Raw genomic sequence first — 20,817 nt, forward strand, 5'->3', positions numbered from 1 at the left:
CTCTGTCAGTTCGAGTCACAGCACTTTCGTGTCAGAAGCTGAACTGAAGACCACATGAAGGAGGCCTTGCATGAGGTCATACAACCGGCCAGTGCAGAGCCAGCCCAGGAACCCAGATATCTGGGCAGAATGTCTGAAAGCCAGTCAGGTGGACGGAGAGCCCAGACGAGTTTATGTCTTTTCAAACAGTTGATAGACAACTGAATACAGTGCATGGAAGGAGGTCAGATGGGCTCTGGGGCTAAGTGTGTGGACTACCAGCCCCAAGAGACAGACTTCTCCTACCGGGCCTGTGTATTTTGTGTTCAAGCATCAAGGATCCCAGAACATCAGCTTCAGGTTACACAGCAGAGCTGAGACATGAAGGTGAACTGCCCCAGGGGGCTACATTTTTTCAATGGGGAAAAAAAAAAAAACAGGCTTAATTATATCTCTAAGAGGTGCAGACATGCTGAGGAGGAATACCAGCAGCGCCTGGGACCTGGAGCAGAAATGCCTAAGATGAAGATTTGGAAGGTTAAAGCTGTTGAACTCAGCACCCCCTCCCCCGTGCGTGCGTGCGTGCGTGCGTGCGTGCGTGCGTGCGTGCGTGTGTCTGTGTGTGTGTGTATATATATATATATATATATATATATATATATATATATATATATATGCGCGCATGCGCATGCGCTTTGCAGGTAGGCTAGGCTGGCAGCCATTGCGCTCCAGAGGTCCGCCTGTCTGCCCCTCATCCTGCCGTTATTAGGTTACAGATGTATGTCGCCACACCTGGCTTTTTCCGTGGGTGCAAAGGATCCTAACTCAGCTCTTCCTGGTTATAAGGCAAGTACTTTAAGACCAGGGAACCACCTGCCCAGCCCTGCTTTGTTTTTTTTTCCCAGAGCCGTTGAAAAGGTGGAAATACCCCACCCAATGGGATGGGAATGTCAGGCTAGATGGAAATGGGCCACTTGCTGCTACACTGGTCATTTCAAACAAAGACGCCCTTTGCCAAAGCCTTCCATAGCTCCTAAATGCTTGCAGGGCAAATATTTGTTGTTTGTTTGTTTTTTCATTAAAAGAATTTTTGAACAATGTATTTTGATCATATACTTTCCTGTTCCCCAACTCCTCCCAGATTCTCTCCCCCACCTCCCTACCCATCCAACTTCATGTTCTTTTTTTGTTTTTTTGGTGTGTGTCTCTCTAAAAAAAATCAAACCATAACAACAACAACAACAAAAAGCACACACACACACACACACACACACACACACAAACACAGAGTCTGTTTTGTGTGGGTCAGCTACTCCTGAGCATGAAGCCTGTCCTGGAGTGTTGTTGATAAACCCAGTGACATTCTATTGGAGAAAACTGATTTTCACTTTCACAGAAGGTATCAGTTGCAAATGGGTTCTTGATTAGCAGTGGGACTTCATAGCCACTCCCCCTCTCAATGCTAGAATTTGGCTGCTTTGCATCTGTACAGGTCTCGTGTGTGCTGTCACAGTCTCTGTGAGTTCATACGTGTATCATCCTTGTTGTGTCTGGATGACGCTGTTTTCTTGGAGTTACCCACCACAGTCTTTCTGTCTCCTCTTTTACCTAGATCCTTGAGGGGAGGGAGTTGATAAAGACATCCCATTTAGGGCTAGCGGCTCCAAAGTCTGTCTCTGTGCATTGCAGGAAAGCATTTCAATGAGAGAGCCTAGCCTCCTTCAGGTGCTATAAGAAAGCAAATGCTCTGGGCAAGTACAGAACAGAATCATGTGAAATGAGAAGTACAGTGTTAAAGAAGATGGTCATAGTGGACCTCATGGGAAGGTGATGGGACCGTGGGACAGAAGGGAGCTGAACTCAGCCAAACAGGAGTTAGAAACTGTAGAGAGTGCCTCCAGAATTTACAAGCCAAACTCATGACTCCCAAGTGGTGACACAGCCCACAATAGCCTATGGGCCCCACAAAAGAAGAGACTGTTTGCTCTCAAAAAGTGTTTACAGGAATTTTAGATAGATCATACAGAGTGAAATGCTAGCTGGGTGGTGATGGTACACATCTTTAATCCCAACACTTGGGAGGCAGAGGCAGGGGGAATCTCTGAATCGAGGCCAACCTGGTCTAGAGTGAGTTCCAGGACAGCCAGGGCTACACAGAGAGACCCTGTCTCGAAAATAAACAGAATGAAATGCTACCTGTGAGGTCAGACAGTGATGCGCTCTTCAAAGTGTAGCCTCAAGAACTGATTTCCTCTCCTCCCACTCTCCTTCATCTCCCTCAGTGGTTGTGGCTGAACTCCTGCCAGGTGCCAGCCCAAGCCCTAGGGACGGTAGAGCAGACATGGGCACTTTGCAGTCTCTGCCCTGATAGGAGGCTAGCTGGAACATCCTCTGAACTGGGCAGGTGGAGCCTTACAGTTGAGAACACATGTCCTTCCTGCTCTCTGGGCCCCTTTAAATATCAGTACCTCTGGGAACAATTTAAATATCAGTACCTCTGTAGAAACTTCCTCAACTCTCTCTGCATAGATTGACCTCTATTAGATAGATGGGTAGATGGAAGGATGGCTGGAGGAATGGATGAGATAGATGGGTTAGATAAATGGATGAGTGGGTCAGTGGGATAGATGGATGGATACATGGAAGGATGGGTAGAAGGATGGGTGGGTGGGTGGATGGGTGGATGGATGGGTAGATAGATGGGTAGATGAATGGATTGGATGGATGGATGGATGGATGGGTGGATAGGCCCTGGATAGATCAACTGACTGGTGGGTAAGTAGGTGCACAGATGGATGATGGGTGATAGGAAGCTATAAATAAAGAGTTGGCACCAGAACCAGCCATTTACTTGGCATCTGTTGAGTGCCAGGCACTGGGGACCAGCTGGGTTATTTATGTCATCTTTCATGAAACACTGTGGCCTGGTTTCAGTCAAGGTGAGGGCAAGAGGGCAGAGGTCATGCTTGAACTAGTGAGATGGAGGGAAACTGTTCTCTGGAAACAGAGGTGCAGGAATGTGTGCCTGGGCTGGAAGGGTGGTAGCCAGGCCCTCTGAGGGGTCTAGTGTGGAAAGATAGCTCTGGGTTGATTGAGACTGTGGCTAGTACCTCTGAGGTACCACCCAGACTTCAGGTCAAAGGGGCAAAAATCAGAAGATTCTGGACAAGCAGGAAGGAACACATTCCTTGTGCCTGCACCCACACCAGCCAGCATCATGGGCTACCCTTAGTCATCTTTCTTGCTGTATGCAAAGATCCTGAGCAGGCTCTGAAAGTGACTCATGTCAGGGATGTGGCCTGGCACCTGGAGGCCCTGAAGTCCACTTTTCCCTGAGGCAGTGTGTGCCCTGGTGCCTTGTCTCACTGTGTGGCATTTAGAAAGTAAACAACTAGCCAACAGTATGGAGTTCTAGTCTTCAGCTATGACAGAAATGACCCTTCATGGATTTCCTCATAGGGTGGGTTTAGAGGCAAACATTTTCTACCCATTGGAGCACAGAAATCTCATTGAAATATTATTTGTCCTTCCTGAATGAGTGTGGTGTGTGTGTGTGTGTGTGTGTGTGTGTGTGTGTGTGTGTGTGTGTGTGTGTGTGTGTGGTGCTGGGGACTAACCTTCACACTTGCTGGGAAGTGCTCTGCCACTGAGCTACATTTTCCTAAAACTTTGTTTTGAGGCGGGATCTTATTAAGTTCCCAAGTTGGCCTTGAACACACACTGTAGCCCAAGGAGGCCTTGAACATGTGAATCTCTGGCTTTCACCTCCTAAGTAGTTGAGATTGCAGGGCTATGCCACCAGTTTGTTTAGTTTCTGATTTTGAAGATTGCTGGTTTATCTCTGTCCACAGCAAAGGACATTGAAACTTAGAGCAGTTAAGCAACTCCTCTAACCCATGTTGGTCACACTCAATCCTTGTGCCCCATACATGAGTTCTCTCTTACCTTTTCTGACTCAGACCTGCCCTCCACAACCACTGATGAATTCTCTACTTTCTTTTTTAAAATTGTGTTTTATTTAGTGTGTGTGCATGGCATGCACACACGTGGATGCACAGAAGGCAGCTTTCAGGACTCTGTTCACCCACTTTACCATTGGTTCCAGGTATCAAACTCAGATGACCAAGCTTGTATGGCAAGAGCTTTACCCGCCTGGCCATCTCACCAGCTCTCTCTACATCCTTTTGTAGTTGGATGTCAGGCACCTATCACATGCCCAGACATGACTATGTATCTGAACTGTAGACCCTGTGAAGAGTCCCATGAGTATCCAGGAATGCTCACTCAAATAAGATAGATTGACATACTTGTCAACATGTAAATGTAATGGTATGATCAACATGTAAATATTATGCCAACATGTAAATATAACATGGTCCTTATCATTTACAAGCTTATTCGAATTGGGCATGGTGGTACATGACTGTAATCCTCAAAAGTGGTGTCCAAAGGATCAGGAACTTTGGGTCATCCTCCACTACCTAGTTTGTTTGAAGCTAGCCTGGGTTACAGAAGACTCTGTTGCAAACCCCACTCCCACAAAAAGATAAGATTTTATGATGTCTGTGTTGAAATCTTACATGTCATTATAGACAATCAACAGTGTATCTTTATCTAAATTATATTTTGAACAAAATATATAAATTACATAAAATATCAGTATTATATAAAATACGTTTTTTTATTTTAAAAACTTGGTGTATAAGCATAAGTCTGTGTGTTGATATGTATACAGGAGTTCAGAAGAGGCTTTGGTTCCTCTGAAGCTGGAGTTGTAGGCTGTTGTGATCCATGCAGTATGGGTGCTGGGAATTGAACTTGAGTCCTCTGCAAGAACAGTATGCACTCTTAACCACTGAGCCATCTCTCCAGTCCCTATAAAAATATATTTAAATATTTCTTAGCAATGACGAAGTAGGATCTAAGCTGAGCTTGCAGACGTTTATGATGCCACTCTAATGGGTCACGGCCTCATCGGCCTCTCAGGCTCTTCTTTGAGCAGCGGCTTCTTAGTCATGGGCAGAGTGAAAAGGACACCCCTTGCTCTCTGGTGGCTAAAGCCACAGTGGCTGGTAGACACCCTGTTGGCCTGGAACCTAGGGAGTGGAACAGGGTCATGCATGGATTCATGCTGGGAATGTTATAGGCTCAGCACTATGATCCCATCCAACCTGACAGGCAGACCTAGCCCAGGGAGGGGTGACAGGAGTGCTCTGGCTATTGGGGCCCATCGGCAGACAAAGGGTTCAGCTTTTGACAGGAGCCGTATTTGTTTATAGGCCTTCAGAGGAATAAGGATGCAGTGTTATGGTCATGGTGGGGATGAGAACGGGGTGCTGCTGACTGCCTATGGAGGTCTGCATTGCCCTCTTCCCAAGCTAAAACCAGGTTTGCTTAGGGAGAAGCCTAGAATTCCACCATAGCTGCCACAACAGAGGCCCAGAAATGCGAAAGGAGGGTGCTGTGCCCAACATCTCCTTCTGGGCATGAACTTGATGGCTAGCCATAGTGACAGAAGCCATCACGGTCCTCAGTTCTCCCTCAGGCCTCTGCTGCCCACTGGACACCGACAGCCTGGGACAGGCTGCCTCTTGCACAGTTCTTAAACCTGTGGCAGTCTCATTTCCAGAAACCAGCCTGGAATCAGCTGGTGGCTGTTTTTCCGCACATAGTTGTGACACCACACACTGTATGCTCACTTTGAAACTTTTTAATTATCTGTGTGTGTGTTTGTGTGTTTGTGTGTGTGTGTGTGCGTGTGTGTGTGTGTATGTGTGTGCGCGCGCATGTGTGTGTGTGCCACAACATCCATTCAGGGGTCAGAGAACAACTTTCAAAAATCCACTCTGTCCTCCCATTGTGGGTTCCAGGGATCAAACTTAGGTTGTCGGACTTCTGCAGCAAACATTTTCCCTGCTAAGCCATCTCGGTGGTCCTGTGCTGACTTTTCACAGGACATCCAAACAGGTGTGCCAGAGCTCACACTGGCTCTGAGAGCAGCATATAATCAGAGAGCTGGTTGCTAAGCATTTAGAAGCGTAGACCTTCATTCATATGCTTTGAGTCTTGATATCAGACCCTGTGGGACAAGGACATCAGAGCTCTTGTTCTTTGCAGTGGTGTGTCTGAGGTACTGGGAAGGACCGATAGGCTTGGCTCACATTGCTTCTTCTGCAGGAAGGACCCCTCCTCTGAGGAGCCTGCCCTGATTCCCACAGTCTTCCTTGTCTCCACCCTTGCCCCTGTTGGATAATGCAAAGGCTTTCCCTGGAGCACAGTACTTCCTGATTTTAACCCTGGACCCTTCACTAACTTTGAAGTCAGGGCTTTGTTAGTGATCCTGGATGCTGTACATGGGCCCCAGTGCCTGTGGAGGAGTGTGTGTGTGTGTGTGTGTGTGTGTGTGTGTGTGTGTGTGTGTGTGTGTGTGTGTACGTATGTGTTAATCAATCTGGAGGGAGGCCATTCCTGAATCCCTGTGGGTCAAGTGTTGGCAGATGATGTGCTGGGGTATCTGGACTATGTGTTGCAGGAGGTCCAAGGACCTGTAGGAACTTGGGACTGCTCCTCCTGGAGAAGGGGGTTGAGGACTCATCCTTTGGAACCTTCAGATGTCCCAGAGATGAACTACTCCTTTTTTTCCCCTTCCCAGTGGTCCCACCTAGGATTTAAGAGGGAAGGAGGGAAGGAGAGAAGGATATGTTGGGCCTCAACTCCATGCCGGGTCTTTTCTAGGGCCTTTGAAACCCTGTTGGACAAATGGTGGTAGAGCAGGAAACCCAGGCTGCACCAGGGCAGGAGAGCTGGCCCTGCCCAGACCTGCTGATCCCCAAAGCCCAGACTCACTGCTTCCCACACATTCCAAGCTGTGCGTGACAGAAAGGAGGTAGTGAGTTCACTGTCACATGTCCCTAGTGATGGGAAACAAACCAGAGTGACCAGGTGGAGGGGAATGGTTACCCTGGCGATTCAGGCATCTGCCTGGGGCTACCCTTCTAGTCTGGAAATTCGCGAGGAAACCCCTTCTTCAGATACCCATGTTGCTCTGTGCCTGCTGACATCCAACAACGTGCCTTCTGCTCTCTCCCCTAGGTGTCGTGCGCCAAGTGCGGCCCATCGTGGGCCCGTTTTATGCCGTCCTGAGGCTGGAGATGAACTATGTGTTGGGGGGCGTGGTCTCCCACCGGAATGTCGTCAATGTGCACATCTTCGTCTCTGAGTACTGGTTCTGAAGGGCTGGTTTGCGGCACAGTCAGGGGTGCACCCCTCCCCCTGGCCAAGTCCTTGCTGCCAGTGACTGCCAGGTGCCTGTCTGTATCCCTCGGGCATCTCTTGATGTTTCATATTGATTTGTAAGACCACGTGAATTAAGCTGAGCCACATCAGTACGTCCAGCTGATATACTGTGGTGTTTGAACATGAAGTCCAACTGCTCAGCTCTGTGGTTGAATCCTTGCTTTTTTTTAATGCACAGGCTGAATCTTGTTCCTTTTCCCTGTGTGTGGGCTAGGCCTTGTTAAGGACCAAGGAAAGAGTTTGAAAGCCTCAGTCCATCTGAAAGCTGAAAGGTGACCAGTTCTCACTAAGACTGAATGAGGGTTGACATTTGGTACTTTTTTTTTTTAAACCAATCAGTGTTTCCAGTTGATGGCTGCTGTAGAGGGGCACAGAAATAAATGTACAATAAATTCTCCCCCAGAAGCAGCTGACAGCATGCCTCTCGGGGCACTTAAGAGGTGGACTGCAGTTTTGTTCAAAGAAGGAGGACCCCTTGGTAAAGACGTGAGCCTCAAGGTTTGTGTGTGGCCTGGTGTGTCCTTGAGGGTGGCTGATGTGTCCCAGTGTGTTAGTGGGGGTGTCTGGTGTGGCCTTGTGTGTCCATGAGGGTTGCTGGTGTGTTCCAGTGTGTCCACAGGGGTGGCTGATGTGTTCCAATGTATCTATGGGGGTGATTGGTGTATCCCAGTGTGTCTGTGGGGGTGATTGGTGTATCCCAGTGTGTCTGTGGGGGTGATTGGTGTATCCCATTGTGTCTGTGGGGGTGATTGGTGTATCCCAGTGTGTCTGTAGGCGTGGCTGCATTGTGTACCCTCCAGCCACCATTCCTCACAGGGAGAAAATAAGCTTTTGGCTCTTCCTGACAGACTTCCAGTTACAGACTCTCTCCAGATGGGGCTTCTGCTAGCTCAAAGATCTTCCAAGAGCGAGAGGACTGCAAATCTCCCCTAAGGCCATTTCAAAGCTTCTCTTGCCCCTAGAGCTCCATGTGAGACCAGATCCAGGCCAGCTGAATGTATCTGTGAGCAAACACCACTCAGCATCAGTGATGGGCTGGGCTGGGCCTCAGCGCCAGGCTCCTCTTTTGTACTGGGTCTCTGATCTCGTCTCAGGCACTCACATGCAGTGCTTCTTGTCCTGGGCCCTGACCCTCACTGAGACCTGGGCCAGCAACCATGTTTGTCTTCCTGGAGGCGCCAGTGCTGGAAGGTCTGGGCAATTCCACTTGGTATTTCAATTCTCAGGAACATGGACCCAGCCTCTGGGAACCCACAGTGTTTCTGAGGTCATTTGGGTCACTGCTCTGTCCAAACCGTGCCCGGCCCTGCTGACACAGGGTTTATAATGTCTAGGCAACTTGAGCTGATGATTAGGAAATAACCCTGGTGGGACTAGACAGTCCAGAGACAGGATACACAGAGGACATTTGAACATCTCCTTCATGCTGAAGCGTCTCAGTGGGGAAGGGAAATTGGAACTCAGCGGTTAAGAGCACTAGCTACTCCTGGAGAGGACTGAGGACCGCTGCCAGCACCCACGTCAGGTGGCTACAACTGCCTGTAACTCCAGCTCCAGGAGATTTGATACCCTCTTCTGGCTTATTTGGGCACTTGTATGCATATGCACACACACACACACACACACACACACACACACACACACACACACACACACACAGAGTTGAATTTTTCCTTGGGCCACCTGTTCACAAATAACAACACTGAGATATTATGAAAGCTTGGCCTCAAACTCAAACTCACTCATATATTAAATAATAAACTTCCTCTTCCTTCCTTCCTTCCTTCCTTTCTTTCTTCCTTTCTTTCTTTCTTTCTTTCTTTCTTTCTTTCTTTCTTTCTTTCTTTCTTTCTTTCTTTCTTTCTTTCTTTCTTTTTTCAACAAAATGGAGTCTTAAGGAGGAAGATGAGATATGAGATATGAGAGGTGTGTGAGTCCTTGCAGGTTACCTGTGGCCTGAGGACTGAGTCTGCCCTTTTACACTGAGCAAAGGGGTTCTGGGAGCCCGCTCCTTCCTTCCCCGGGGCTGAATGGTGGGACTGGGCTGAGAGGACTGACTCACTGGCTGTTTTAGAGAAGGGAACTTGTCTCTGTCTCCTCCATCCATTTCCTTCTCTCTCTCTCTCTCTCTCTCTCTCTCTCTGTGTGTGTGTGTGTGTGTGTGTGTGTGTGTGTGTGTCTGTCTGTCTCTTTGGGCACCTGCGTATGTGTGTATGCTTGTGTGTATGTGTATACATATATATGTGTGTGTGCACAAATGTGTATATGTACATGAGGCCAAGGGACAAACTTGAGTATCGTTCCTCAGGCACTGTCCACCTCGTCTATTGAGACAGGATCTCTCATCTGTCTGGATGTCTCACTGCAGAGGCTAGACTGACTGGCCAGCAAGCCTCAGCGATCTGCCTGTGCCTGCCATTACTGGGATTACGGATGCCCCCAGCATGTTTACATCGAATCTGGGGATTGAACCCAGGTCCTTATGCTTTCATGGCAAGCACTCTTCCCCCAGCTATCTTCCCAGCCACACTTTCACTCGATCCTTTGCCATTAGTGTGGGAGCTGCTATTGGTGGACTGAGCCAAGCCTCCTGATGTTGATTGGCTTGTAGATAAGCATGTGACCCAAGATGTTACTCAGGCCCTTCCTGGGGGAAATGCTCACTCCCCGGGGCAGAAGAATAGCCAAAGGAGGGATGAGGGCTATGAGCTCCTAGGTGGGAGAGCAGAATGGAAGAGAACAGAATGCTGACCCTACCTGGCTCAGAGATGACCACAGTGGGCTTGGGGGGGGGGGGGGCTGGCAGGCGTCACTGCCGTCTTCCTAGCCTGTTTCTGCATGTCAAAGTAGAGATGTTAATCCCAAGATGGCAGTGAGGAGTGCCAGAGGGCTACACCAGAGGCCTTTGCAAACTATGAAGTACTGTGCACATGTCTGACCTTACTTCCCTTGACCTGAGTGAAGATGATGGAACAAAGGGAAGCAGCATTACTGGCAATGGAGCCACATAAGTGAGCTCCAGGAACCTGGTGGCTTTGCAGCCTTAGTGTCCATTTCTTTTTTTCTTTTTTTTTTTTTTTGTTTTTTTTGTTTTTTTTGTTTTTGTTTTTCGAGACAGGGTCTCTCTGTGTAGCTTTGCGCCTCTCCTGGAACTCACTTGGTAGCCCAGGCTGGCCTCGAACTCACAGAGATCCGCCTGGCTCTGCCTCCCGAGTGCTGGGATTAAAGGCGTGCGCCACCACCGCCCGGCAGTGTCCATGTCTTAATCATCCATGAGAGACATGGTGGACAGGTGAGTAAATTGCACTCAACCCCAGCTGTGCACATTTCATACCACACCCTGTGCGGAGCTTACGGTGTTCCCATAAGCACCCTTATTCTTCAAAGAAATTGTCAGGGTCCCCAACAACAGTGCAGCCCTCTTAATTGCCTCCTTAAATACTTGAGATTTTCTAAATGGAAAGTCCTTTATAAGCCTGAGAAAGTGAACACACAGAGACCCGGGCCGAATCACTTGCTGGTCTCCTAGAATGAACTGGAAGAGAAGGTTCCAGAAAGGGGTGCCATAGTGCCCTAATCTAACAGAAAGCTATCAGCTTTGAAGGAAACTGAGTCAGTTGCTCTTATAAAGCACATAGGGAAATCAATTGGACGATTTATCTAGGCTCCCAGTTTCAGAAGTTTCAACCTGTGCCCCACTGGTGCCATCGCTTCTAGGTCTGTGACAAGGTAGAGCATATGGAAGTCAACAGAGAAAGAAGGATGGAAAGGGCCAGGAACAAGATATTCCCCTCAAAAACATGTCCTCATGACCTGCTTCCTCCAACTAGACCCCACCCCCTGAAGTTCCCACCACCTTCCAAAATACCATTAAGTTATGAGTCCTTCAATGGATGAGTCTGTTGATGAAGTCACAATCCTCATGATCCGGTCACCTCCCAAAGCCCCCACCCCCACCCCCCGGAACCCTGGTGCACTGAGGACCAAGCCTTCAACACGGGAGCTTTGAGAGACATTTAGTAGGCAAACCCCAACAGAAGGAAACCTACTCAACTGCTCTCAGGAGCTCTGTGGCATGAGGCAGAGACATGCTCAGGCCAAGCTGTGTCCTTGAGAGTGTTGATATACACACACAGGAACCAGGAAAGGGAAGCAGAGATCCACCCCCCCACCCCCCCACCCCCGCAACCCCAGTTGACAGAACCAAAGGTGGAGAGCCCGCATTTCCAAATCCCACCAAGGTTCTTGGGTCTTCTCTAGCAAATAAACATCTGAAATCAGCTGTATGTTTTTTTTTCTTTTTAATATTTTATTTAAATTTTCAAATATACATGTTGCATGGCACTATCCTCAGAGCTAATCAGCTGCCAGCCTCATAAGTTCAGCTGGGCCTGCTTACAAGAAGTTCATCACAGCTGGGCTAACATGTTGAGTATTGGTATTCCCTCACAGGAGAGGAAGCAGAGGGCCTTGGGACCCTCCCCTGAGTAACCAGCCCCTCCGCCCAATCAGTTGTATGCAGTTCTCAATTCTACTCTACTTGGATATAGCCTTGGGGCTTGGGGAGGGGGTGTAGTGTATAGTCTGAGGAGTACTCGGAGAAGGAGGCCTCGTCTATGCAGCTGTGTGGGAGTCATCATGCATGCTGGGTGCAGAACTCCCAGTGTGGCTGCTTGAGGGTCACCCACACTCTTGCCTGTAACACCTCACCCATGCTCCACTAAGTAAGCCTAGTAAACTCATCTGTTCCCCAGGGGGACCTTTGGTTTGTCATTGGGGACCTTAGAAGGAGGGGCTTAGTTGCTTTCTTAGTGCCCCATAGAGAGAACATTCTTGCAACAATACAGCAAGGTTGAAAGAATCTTCCATGAGTGCCAGAGCATCCCGCACCTAGATTCTGCTCTTGAGGTATTAGGGGTTTAGTTGCACGTTGAAAAGATGGCGATAGGACAGGACAGAGTGAGAGAGCACAGAATAACAACGGCCTAGGAGTTTGCAGGCTTGAGTTCAAGTTCAGCCACTCTTAAGCTCTGTGGCCTGGGGCACGGGACACTAGTCTTCAGAACCTAGGATTTCTATGCAGCAGCGTCATGCAGACTTCACAGGGGGATGCGTGGTTGAATGAGATGATGACATAAAATGCTTAGTGGAAAGGCTGCTGCACACAAGTCCCCAGTTGGCAGCACAGGCACTGTTGACACATGGGATGGGATGGTCTTTATTCCATGAGGTGACATGGCTCATTAGAGTCTGGATAGGCAATGGAGGCCGGGGAAGGCCAAGAGGCTTGGTAACTGTCCTATAAATACCCACTTATGCATCTGTCCCCTGCTGGTCGAGGAACACCATGGGCAGGGACCTGTTTTTCAGGAAGGACTGTTTCTAGGGAGGCTTATTTTATTTATTTCACATTTATTCATCTGTATACGTGTATGTGTATACTACATATGTGTGAGTGCCCAAAGAGGCCAGAAGAAGGTGTTGGATCCCCTGGAGCTGGAGTCACAGGGAGTTAGGAGCTGCCTAACATGGGAACTGAACTTAGGTTCTCTGCAAGAGCAGCAAGTGCTCTTAACTGCTGAGCTTTCTCTCCAGCTCTCTGGGGGAGGCTTCTCATTGCTCACAATTCAGAGTCTAGTCTCATGCATCTTGCTAGAAATTCTGAGTCCTAACACGTCCACCTTCTTCATTCTCTCCTCTCTCATAACTTTAAGCCTCATTCAGAAAATAGTTCATTTTTAAAAACTAAAGACACAGCCTCCAGTCCCCTCCACACCAGGCTCAAAATGTTGACTCTCAGCTCTGCATAATTTACCCTTCTACTTTTTGAAAGATGGATGGTGCTCAGCAACTCAGGCAGACAATGGGTCTATTCTCTCTGGCCCTGATCTTGGGCCCCCAAACCCAGAACCACCCTGATCCCAGAAAAGCAACCCTCCAGATAGCGCCCTCTCCATGTCATCAGAACGGCCAGGCTGGTGGGGAGAGGTGGAGCCACTGGTCAAGGATGTTTATATGACAGTGCCCTAGAGTAACAGGTTGGGCTTTGGAGCCCATCAAGGACATGCCGAGCCAGGTTCACCCCAAGGCCACACTGCGGCCCTAGCTGTGGCAGCCACCAGGAGTCTCAGAAGTGAGTGAGGACTGTTTCCCACTTGGCAACATCGAAGTATCTTATCCCACAGCCCATCTTGGCAATTTGGTGCTTGCTCTTCATAGCCCCATCTAGATAATTGCATAATTAATTGTGTGCAGGTAATTCACCCAGGGGAGGTGGTTACAGGGAGTGGGGGCACAGGCTTCCACTGCCCTGGAAAGGTGCCAGGCAGCCTCTGTGCAGACCCCATCATGAACATGCTTCCAGTGTGTTGGAGGGCCTTAGCATGCTCGTAAGACCTCAGGGAGACAGCTCTGCTGGAACCTAGAGACCTTGTCACTTTCTTTTTACACTATGGGCTTAAGTCAGAGGCTCAAAGCAGAGACTCTTCCGGGTGCTTGGGGTGTGCAGGCCCCTCAGCCCAAGGTGGGAAGGAGTCAGCCTTCCCCGGGGGCGTTGACCAGTCCATTTCCAGAAGTTTCTGGAAAGCAGTGCCCATGATTTTTGCTTCCATGTCTACTCCATCACCTTCTCATTGTCCATAAACCTACACATTGGCTCAGGGGGCCCAGGAGGGCAATCTTCAAAGGACTGGACCCGGGTGGACAAAGTGTGAGAGTCAGGGAAATGATCCCAGAACAGACTCGAGTCTTGGAATTTCCTCTCTTCTCATGCTTGCCTTCTGTTGCCTCACTATAGGACATAGAGTCCCAAGGCTCCGGTCTGGTGCAGCTGTGGGTGCTGGGAGGGTGCTGGGCATGGAGGGGATCAGCCTAGTGTAACTGTCTGCTTAGTATCCATCCACGGACGGCCAACATCCGTTTCCTTCCCTGTTACACTCTTTCTTCCTCTGCTTCTTTCCCAGCTTGGGGACAAAGTACAGGTGGATGGCAGCTTATGGCTTGTCACCTTGGAACCTCAGCAGGAGTGGGGGAACCCTAGTACAAGGAAGCACGGAGCCCCCCCCCCCATCGCCCAGCAGCCCATCCTGTGCATCCCCAGCCAGAGCTAGAGAAGGACTGGGAAAGAGGGAGGTAGGGAGAAGAGTCACGGCGGGTTAGACTGGAAGGAACATGAGACCGGAACTGGACCAAGGAAGAGTCACCTGGAAATGGAACCCAGGATTCTCTAACATCTCTGTCAATGACCTCTATGGGATTAAGTTCCCATAGCCTAAATTGGAAGTCTAAGTGGTCACAGGAGCCAGACACAAGGTAGCATCTGCAGATGACTCTTACCCTTGTCATGCTATGAAGGCCTTGTCAACTGCACCAGGCCCTTACCCAGCTGCCTCACCTCAGCGTGGAGCGTGTAGTGATCCTGGCTCAACACCTATTCTGTATTTCATGTAAGGTCACTTCATGCCAGAGCTAGGCCCCATGTACAGCAGGGCTACTTCTCATTGAGTGGGTTGCACATACACACACACACACACACACACACACACACACACACACACACACACCACCCCCGCTAGGTCTAGAGTTTGGTTTGACACAAAGGAATCATCCCCATATTATTTTTTCCACACCACCTCTTCAAATTAGGGGAACTGCTGCTTGAAACTGATTCTCCTGAGCCTTCCCAGAAGGAGCTACTGGAACCTTCCAGAAATCTTGCTTTGGACACTGCAGCACACTGTTTCCAGATCACAACAAAGGAAACTTAAGAGTTCCCCAGGGCGGCATGCTGGTGCCTGCCTGCGTGGATGGGACACATGGGGCTATGTTAGTATCTCCGCTGAGCAAGGAGAAGCCCTCAGCCTGTGATGTGGTGCTTCTGAGTCCAGGGTGCTCTTCATAGTTCAGACTTCTGTGCCACAAAATTCAACAGAACTTGCTCACTTAGGAGAATGCAAGGAAGTTTGTTTGTTTGTTTGCTTGTTTGTTTGTTTGTTTGTGTGACTGTGTGCCATCCTGTTAACCTTTCTGTTGCTCACGGTGCCAGGGTGGTAGAGGACTCTGGGTAATCTGTGCAGCTGGAGTGTGGCCTGGCTGGGAGGTCAGTGACTTGGGGAAGGGTCCTTCATTGTTCCAATTAACCATGGTGGAGTAGGGATGGGAAGGGAGCTTAGCCAGCAGAAGCTCAGAGACCTGAACTCCAGGCTCCTGTGGGCAGCAGCGTCACTTCTAATAGAGGCTGGAAAGGAAGTCACTGCACACTGGACCAGGACAAGCTGCCTAGAGAAACTCCAGAGCTGGGTGTGTGCCGCGGCAGCAACACAGCACTTCTAGATCAGTGTCAGTCTGGCCGCTTAGCTGAGGACAGCGACAAGCCCCAGAGATGCCTCCAGAGCAGGGCCCTTCCTATGCAGAGGCCCTTTGCTCTTGCCTGCAAATAATACTCCCCTCAATTTCAGAAGTAGTCATAGGACATTTGTTAGTTCAAATCCCTGAGCATACAGAAAATTATAATCAGAAACTATAATTGCACACACACAACACCCACCCCCCCCAAAAAAACCAAGCCTACAGGCAGGGACAAAGACCAGGGCTGGCCTCATATTGCTTTAAGAATGGCAGTAAAGCCCCCTAACCAGGGAGGTCACATATCCCCAAGGAAGAAGTTATCATTTGATCACTAAGAAAGAGGCCTCTCCTCACTTCTCCTTGGGGTCCAGTCCCACAGTTTGGACTCCAGCACTTCTTTGCAACTCTCTCTCAGATCCTCCCAAAGGGTGTTCTTCACCCATGTCAGTTTTCTAATCTGCAAAATGGGCCTGATAATTACTACCCTGAGTGTTGTTTGTGTGGACGAAGTGAGGTTGGGAACGTCAGGCACAGGCACCGCACCTGTCCTCAGACTGGGCTCAGCAAACACCTGCTCCACCTTCCCCCCTTCCTTCCCCCAGGACTTGCTTTTGCAGCTTCACAGGGGATGTCACGGCACATTCCCATTTTTTTTTTTTTTTAACTTTTGGGGCACTAGAGATCTTGGTGGTTAAGAAGGCTTGCTGGGCCTTCATGAGGCTGAAATCAGATGGTCTAAAATTCAGATTCCTGCACCCAGTCTGCATAAGAAGTTAGGCATTTGGAACATACCTGTAGCCCCAGCTCCAGAGGGGGCAGAGACAAGATCTCTGGGACTTGGTGACTCGCAGTCTACCAAAGAAAACAAAAGTCCCAGGTCCAGCCAGAGACCTTGCCTCAAGGGACTAGAGGAGCGTGACAGAGGAGGACACCAGACACTCTTTTCTGACCTCCACAGGCACACACACACACACACACACACACACACACACACACACACACACTCACACTAATAAATGAACAATTTTATACACTTGTGTTTTTACATGTCTCCTATACAGCTCAGATGGAGGAGCCCCAGATGTACAGGAAGAAGGAAGCAGAGTGGATGCTCTTAGGGACTTAATCAGAAGGGTTTGTGAAGAATGGTGGGTTCCTCCTGCCCAGTGGAAGCTGCATCTGTCTACTTCAAACTGAAGATTTGTTCTCCTGCTTTTTTTTTTTTTTTTTTTTACTTTGTTTTGAGACAGTCTTGTTAGGAAGACTTTGCTGTCCTTGAACCTGTGACAGCGCTCCTGATGCTGGGGTTTCAGGCCAGTGCCGCTGGGCCTGGCTTGCTTCCATCACTTTTACTTTAATCATTTTATCAGTTATGTACCAAACTGTTTAAGATAAAACTCATTTTAATTTCACATTAGATATAAAGTATAGCCGGGCAGTGGGTGGCGCACACCTTTAGTCCCAGCAGAGGGAGGCAGAAGCAGGCAGATCTCTGAGTTCAAGGCCAGCTTGGTCTACAAAGAGAGTTCCAAGACAGCCAGGGCTAAACAGAGAAACCTTGTCTTGAAAAACAAAAACAAACAAACAAACAAAAAATTGACTTCAGTGAAGATCAAATCTGAACTCGATGTCCTCTTGAATAAAAGCTACCTAGTAGTTTAACCTTGCTTCTCCTCTTGTTTCTGACCCCATTTCCCTACTGTATCATACTGTTTAAAGTTTGTTGTTGTTTTTTAAATGTGTGTGTGGGCATTTTGCCTGCATGCTTCTATGTGCAGAGCGCCTGTGAATAGGCACAGAGGCCAGAAGGGCCAGATGAGGGCATCAGGTCCCCTGGAGCTGGAGTTAGAAATGGTTGTGAGCTGCCATGTGGGTACTGGGAATCAAACCCGGGGCCCCTGAAAGAGCAACCAGTGCTCTTAACCACTGAGCCATCTTGCCATCTCTCCAGCCTCCAAGAGCTCTTTAAAAACAAAACAAAACAAAGCAAACCAGGGTCTTACACACGAGAGAAAAGTGCTCCATCACTGAGCTGCATCCCCAGCCCTAAAGCACACTTTTTCTTTTTCTTTTTGTCTTTTTGTTTTTTTTTAATTGTGGTTCTCTGTGTATCCCTGGCTATTCTGCAACTTTTTCTTAAGATCAGTCTGGCCTTGAACTCAGAGATCTGCTAGCCTCTGCCTCCCAAGTGCTGGGTTTAAAAGTATAAGCCACTATACCCGGCTTTAATTTTTATTTTCGAGATTGGTGAAAAGCTTTTGCACCCTGATAGGCCTCTTCGCTGACACAGCAATCCAAATCAAACCAAATCAGACCGAATTAGGAAAAGCCCCAGTTTAATGGGTAAAGCGTCCCCTGGTGACTCTCCAGCCCCCCAGAGAGGAGATGGGGATGAGAGACCAAAAAAGCACCTGTCTGTTTTCTGGGATGCAGTTTAAATACCCTATGGGAGTGGTCTTGAGCATCTCTCAGGGAGGAGCCATGTTTGGTGGGCTTTGAGGGGGTGGGTTTGGGGAAAGAGATGGGAGAGGGGTGTAGCTAGAGTTTTCCTGCCTGGCCCACAGTCAGGACAAATTTCTTTCACCTGCAGTCCCACAGCCGCTCAGACCGACCAAGTAAACACAGAGACTTATACTGGTTACAAACTGTATGGCCGTGGCAGGCTTCTTGCTAACTGTTCTTACAGCTTAAATTAATCCATTTCTATGAATCTATACCTTGCCACGTGGCTCGTGGCTTACCAGCATCTTCACATGCTGTTTGTCATCATGGCAGCTGGCAGTGTCTCTGACTCAGCCTTCCACTTCCCAGCTTTATTCTCCTCCTTGTCCCGCCTATACTTCCTGCCTGGCCACTGGCCAATCAGTGTTTTATTTATTGACCAATCAGAGCAACACATTTGCCATACAGAACATCCCACAGCAGAGGGGAGTTGAGGTGGACCTTCCTCAGAACATTACAGACTCTTTGGGTATGTGGATGCCAGGGTGCCAGGGGCTGAGGTGGAGCTCCCCACCAGAACAATAGGATCTAACTCTTGTATCCCAGGCTAGCCTAGAATTCACTCTATAGCCCAAGTTAGCCTCATAGCATGCTACCTCAGCCTCCCAAATGCTGAGATTATAAATGTGAGTTATCATACGAGGTCTTAAAGTGTATTTTTAAAGGAAAGATGTCTCATAGTTTCTTGCAAAATGAGGCATGAATTAGAAATAATTTCTGGGAGAGATAAAAGGATTATCATAATCGAAATCACCTGACTCAGATGGGCGTGGTGGCTCATGCCGGTAATGTCAGCATCTCCAAAGGCAGTACTATCACAGTGAATTCAAGGTCAATCCGATTTGCATGGCAAGTTCCAGGCCAGCCAGTGCTACATATCGAAACCCTATCTCAAAAATACAAGGGCCTGGCGAGATGGCTTAGCAGTTAAGGGCACTTGCTTTGCCATCATGAGCACTAATGCCTGGATCCCAGCACCTATGTAACATGCTGGGCACCTAGCACACACCTGTAACCACAGTTCCAAGGGTGGGCAAAGATAGAAGGATTGCTGAGGTTTGCTAGCTTTTAGCCTAGCTGAGAAAACACGAGTCCCAGTTCAGGGCAAGACCTTATCTTAAAGGAATACAGAGAGTAAGAGAAGAGGGCACCATAGTCCCTCTTCTGGCCATTTTGGGCACCTGCACACATGTGGCATACACTCACAGAGACACAAAGATAAAAATAAATCTTAAAAAAAAAAAGAGAGAAAGGCTGGAGAGATGACTCAATGGTTAAGAGCACCGGCTGTTCTTGCAGAGAACCTGGGTTCAGTTCCCAGCACCCACGTGACTGCTCACAACCTATTGTTAACTCCTGCTCCAGGGTATCTGATGCCCTCTTCTGGACTCCATGGGCACTGCATGCACATGATGCACACGTTCAGGCAAAGCACCCGCACACATAAAAATAAAACGACAAAGGGAATTCTGATACCTGCTGCCTGAGGGATGAGCTCTGAAGACTGTGCATTTAACAGGCAAACAGGACAAATCCTATGTGATTCCACCCACATGAGGCTCTTAAATTAGTCAAATTCACAAAGACAGAAGGTAAAATGGGGGTGTTTGGAGGCTGGGGAGCTGTTGAGAGGGGTTGGAGTATCAGTTTAGGAAAAAGTGACAGTTCTGGGAGTTCGTGGTGATGGTGGCCAATAACGTGACCAGGCTTCATGCCATTCGACTGCACATTTTCATGGAAGTTATTAAGGTGAGTTTTATGTCATGCCTATTTAACCAAGTTTTTGATGGTTAATAAGAAACAAAAGGAGAAGGAGCCAGGGAAATGGCTCATCTGGTAAAAGTGCCTGCTGCCAAGACTAATGTCCTGAGTTCAATCCCCAGAACCTACATGGTAGGAGGAAGCCTAATCCCACAAGTTGTCCCACATGTCTGATCACCATGTACATGTGCACATGTACACATGCATGCACACACACAAAATAAATAAATAAATAAATAAATAAATAAATAAATAAATAAATAAATAAATATAAAGTCTTAAAGAACTTAAAGACTGTGGACCACTGTGAAGGCCCTGTTTTGCAGAATGTTGTTCAGGCCTTGTCTCCACCCCTTTTTCCTTAGCAGAGGGACTTTGCTGCAGTCTCCATGTTTTGATTCATCTGTCCTGCTGCCAGAAGTTCACTGTTCTAGAGGACACATCCACACTACCAATGCGGGCTTGCTTTTAGCCACTGCTTGTACACTGCTACTGGAATTTGATGAGTGAGCAAACCCTAGGCCCAGAGCAGAGGTCATGTGTGAAACAGCAGGACACAGGCCGGCTGGAGCAGTTCCTCAAGGCCTCAGTGGAAGACACCACCATGAGGCCGTGTTCACCAACAGCTATCACCACTGGTATGTCCCTGGCCTTGGGCTGTTCACACGGCTTCCCTATTGTTAGTCATATTAAATCATCACCCACAGTTTTGCCTGTTGGCTGAGGGAAAGAACAGGAAGGTGCCATTAGGACACAGAGACACTGAGCAAAGACAAAAAGAAGCCATCTCTCTCTGGAGAAGAGGAAGACAGGAGGCAAAGGCTGCGTTCAGAGTGACAGTGATGGGTAACAGATGGGACAAAGAAGGCTTCATTTAGCCAGGACCTCATCGGCATTTGTTGTAATCTTTACCATCTCTGAGGACCTTGGGAG

At 48.5% G+C, this 20,817-nt stretch overlaps 1 protein-coding gene across 1 annotated transcript in view; it reads left to right on the forward strand.

Annotated features, from left to right (window-relative positions):
• Window positions 1-7,712, forward strand: part of Fbln1 (fibulin 1) — an 81,563-nt gene extending 73,851 nt beyond the window's left edge. The window contains exon 17 of the mRNA XM_052748551.1: window positions 7,072-7,712. Coding sequence (XP_052604511.1) covers window positions 7,072-7,211 — 140 coding nt within the window. The 3' untranslated portion in view covers window positions 7,212-7,712. The remainder of the gene's footprint in view (window positions 1-7,071) is intronic.
• The last annotated feature ends 13,105 nt before the right edge of the window (window positions 7,713-20,817 follow it).

The sequence above is a fragment of the Peromyscus californicus genome, unplaced genomic scaffold (genome assembly GCF_007827085.1).
Source record: "Peromyscus californicus insignis strain IS unplaced genomic scaffold, ASM782708v3 Scaffold_20__1_contigs__length_68692818, whole genome shotgun sequence".
Lineage (NCBI taxonomy): Eukaryota > Metazoa > Chordata > Mammalia > Rodentia > Cricetidae > Peromyscus > Peromyscus californicus.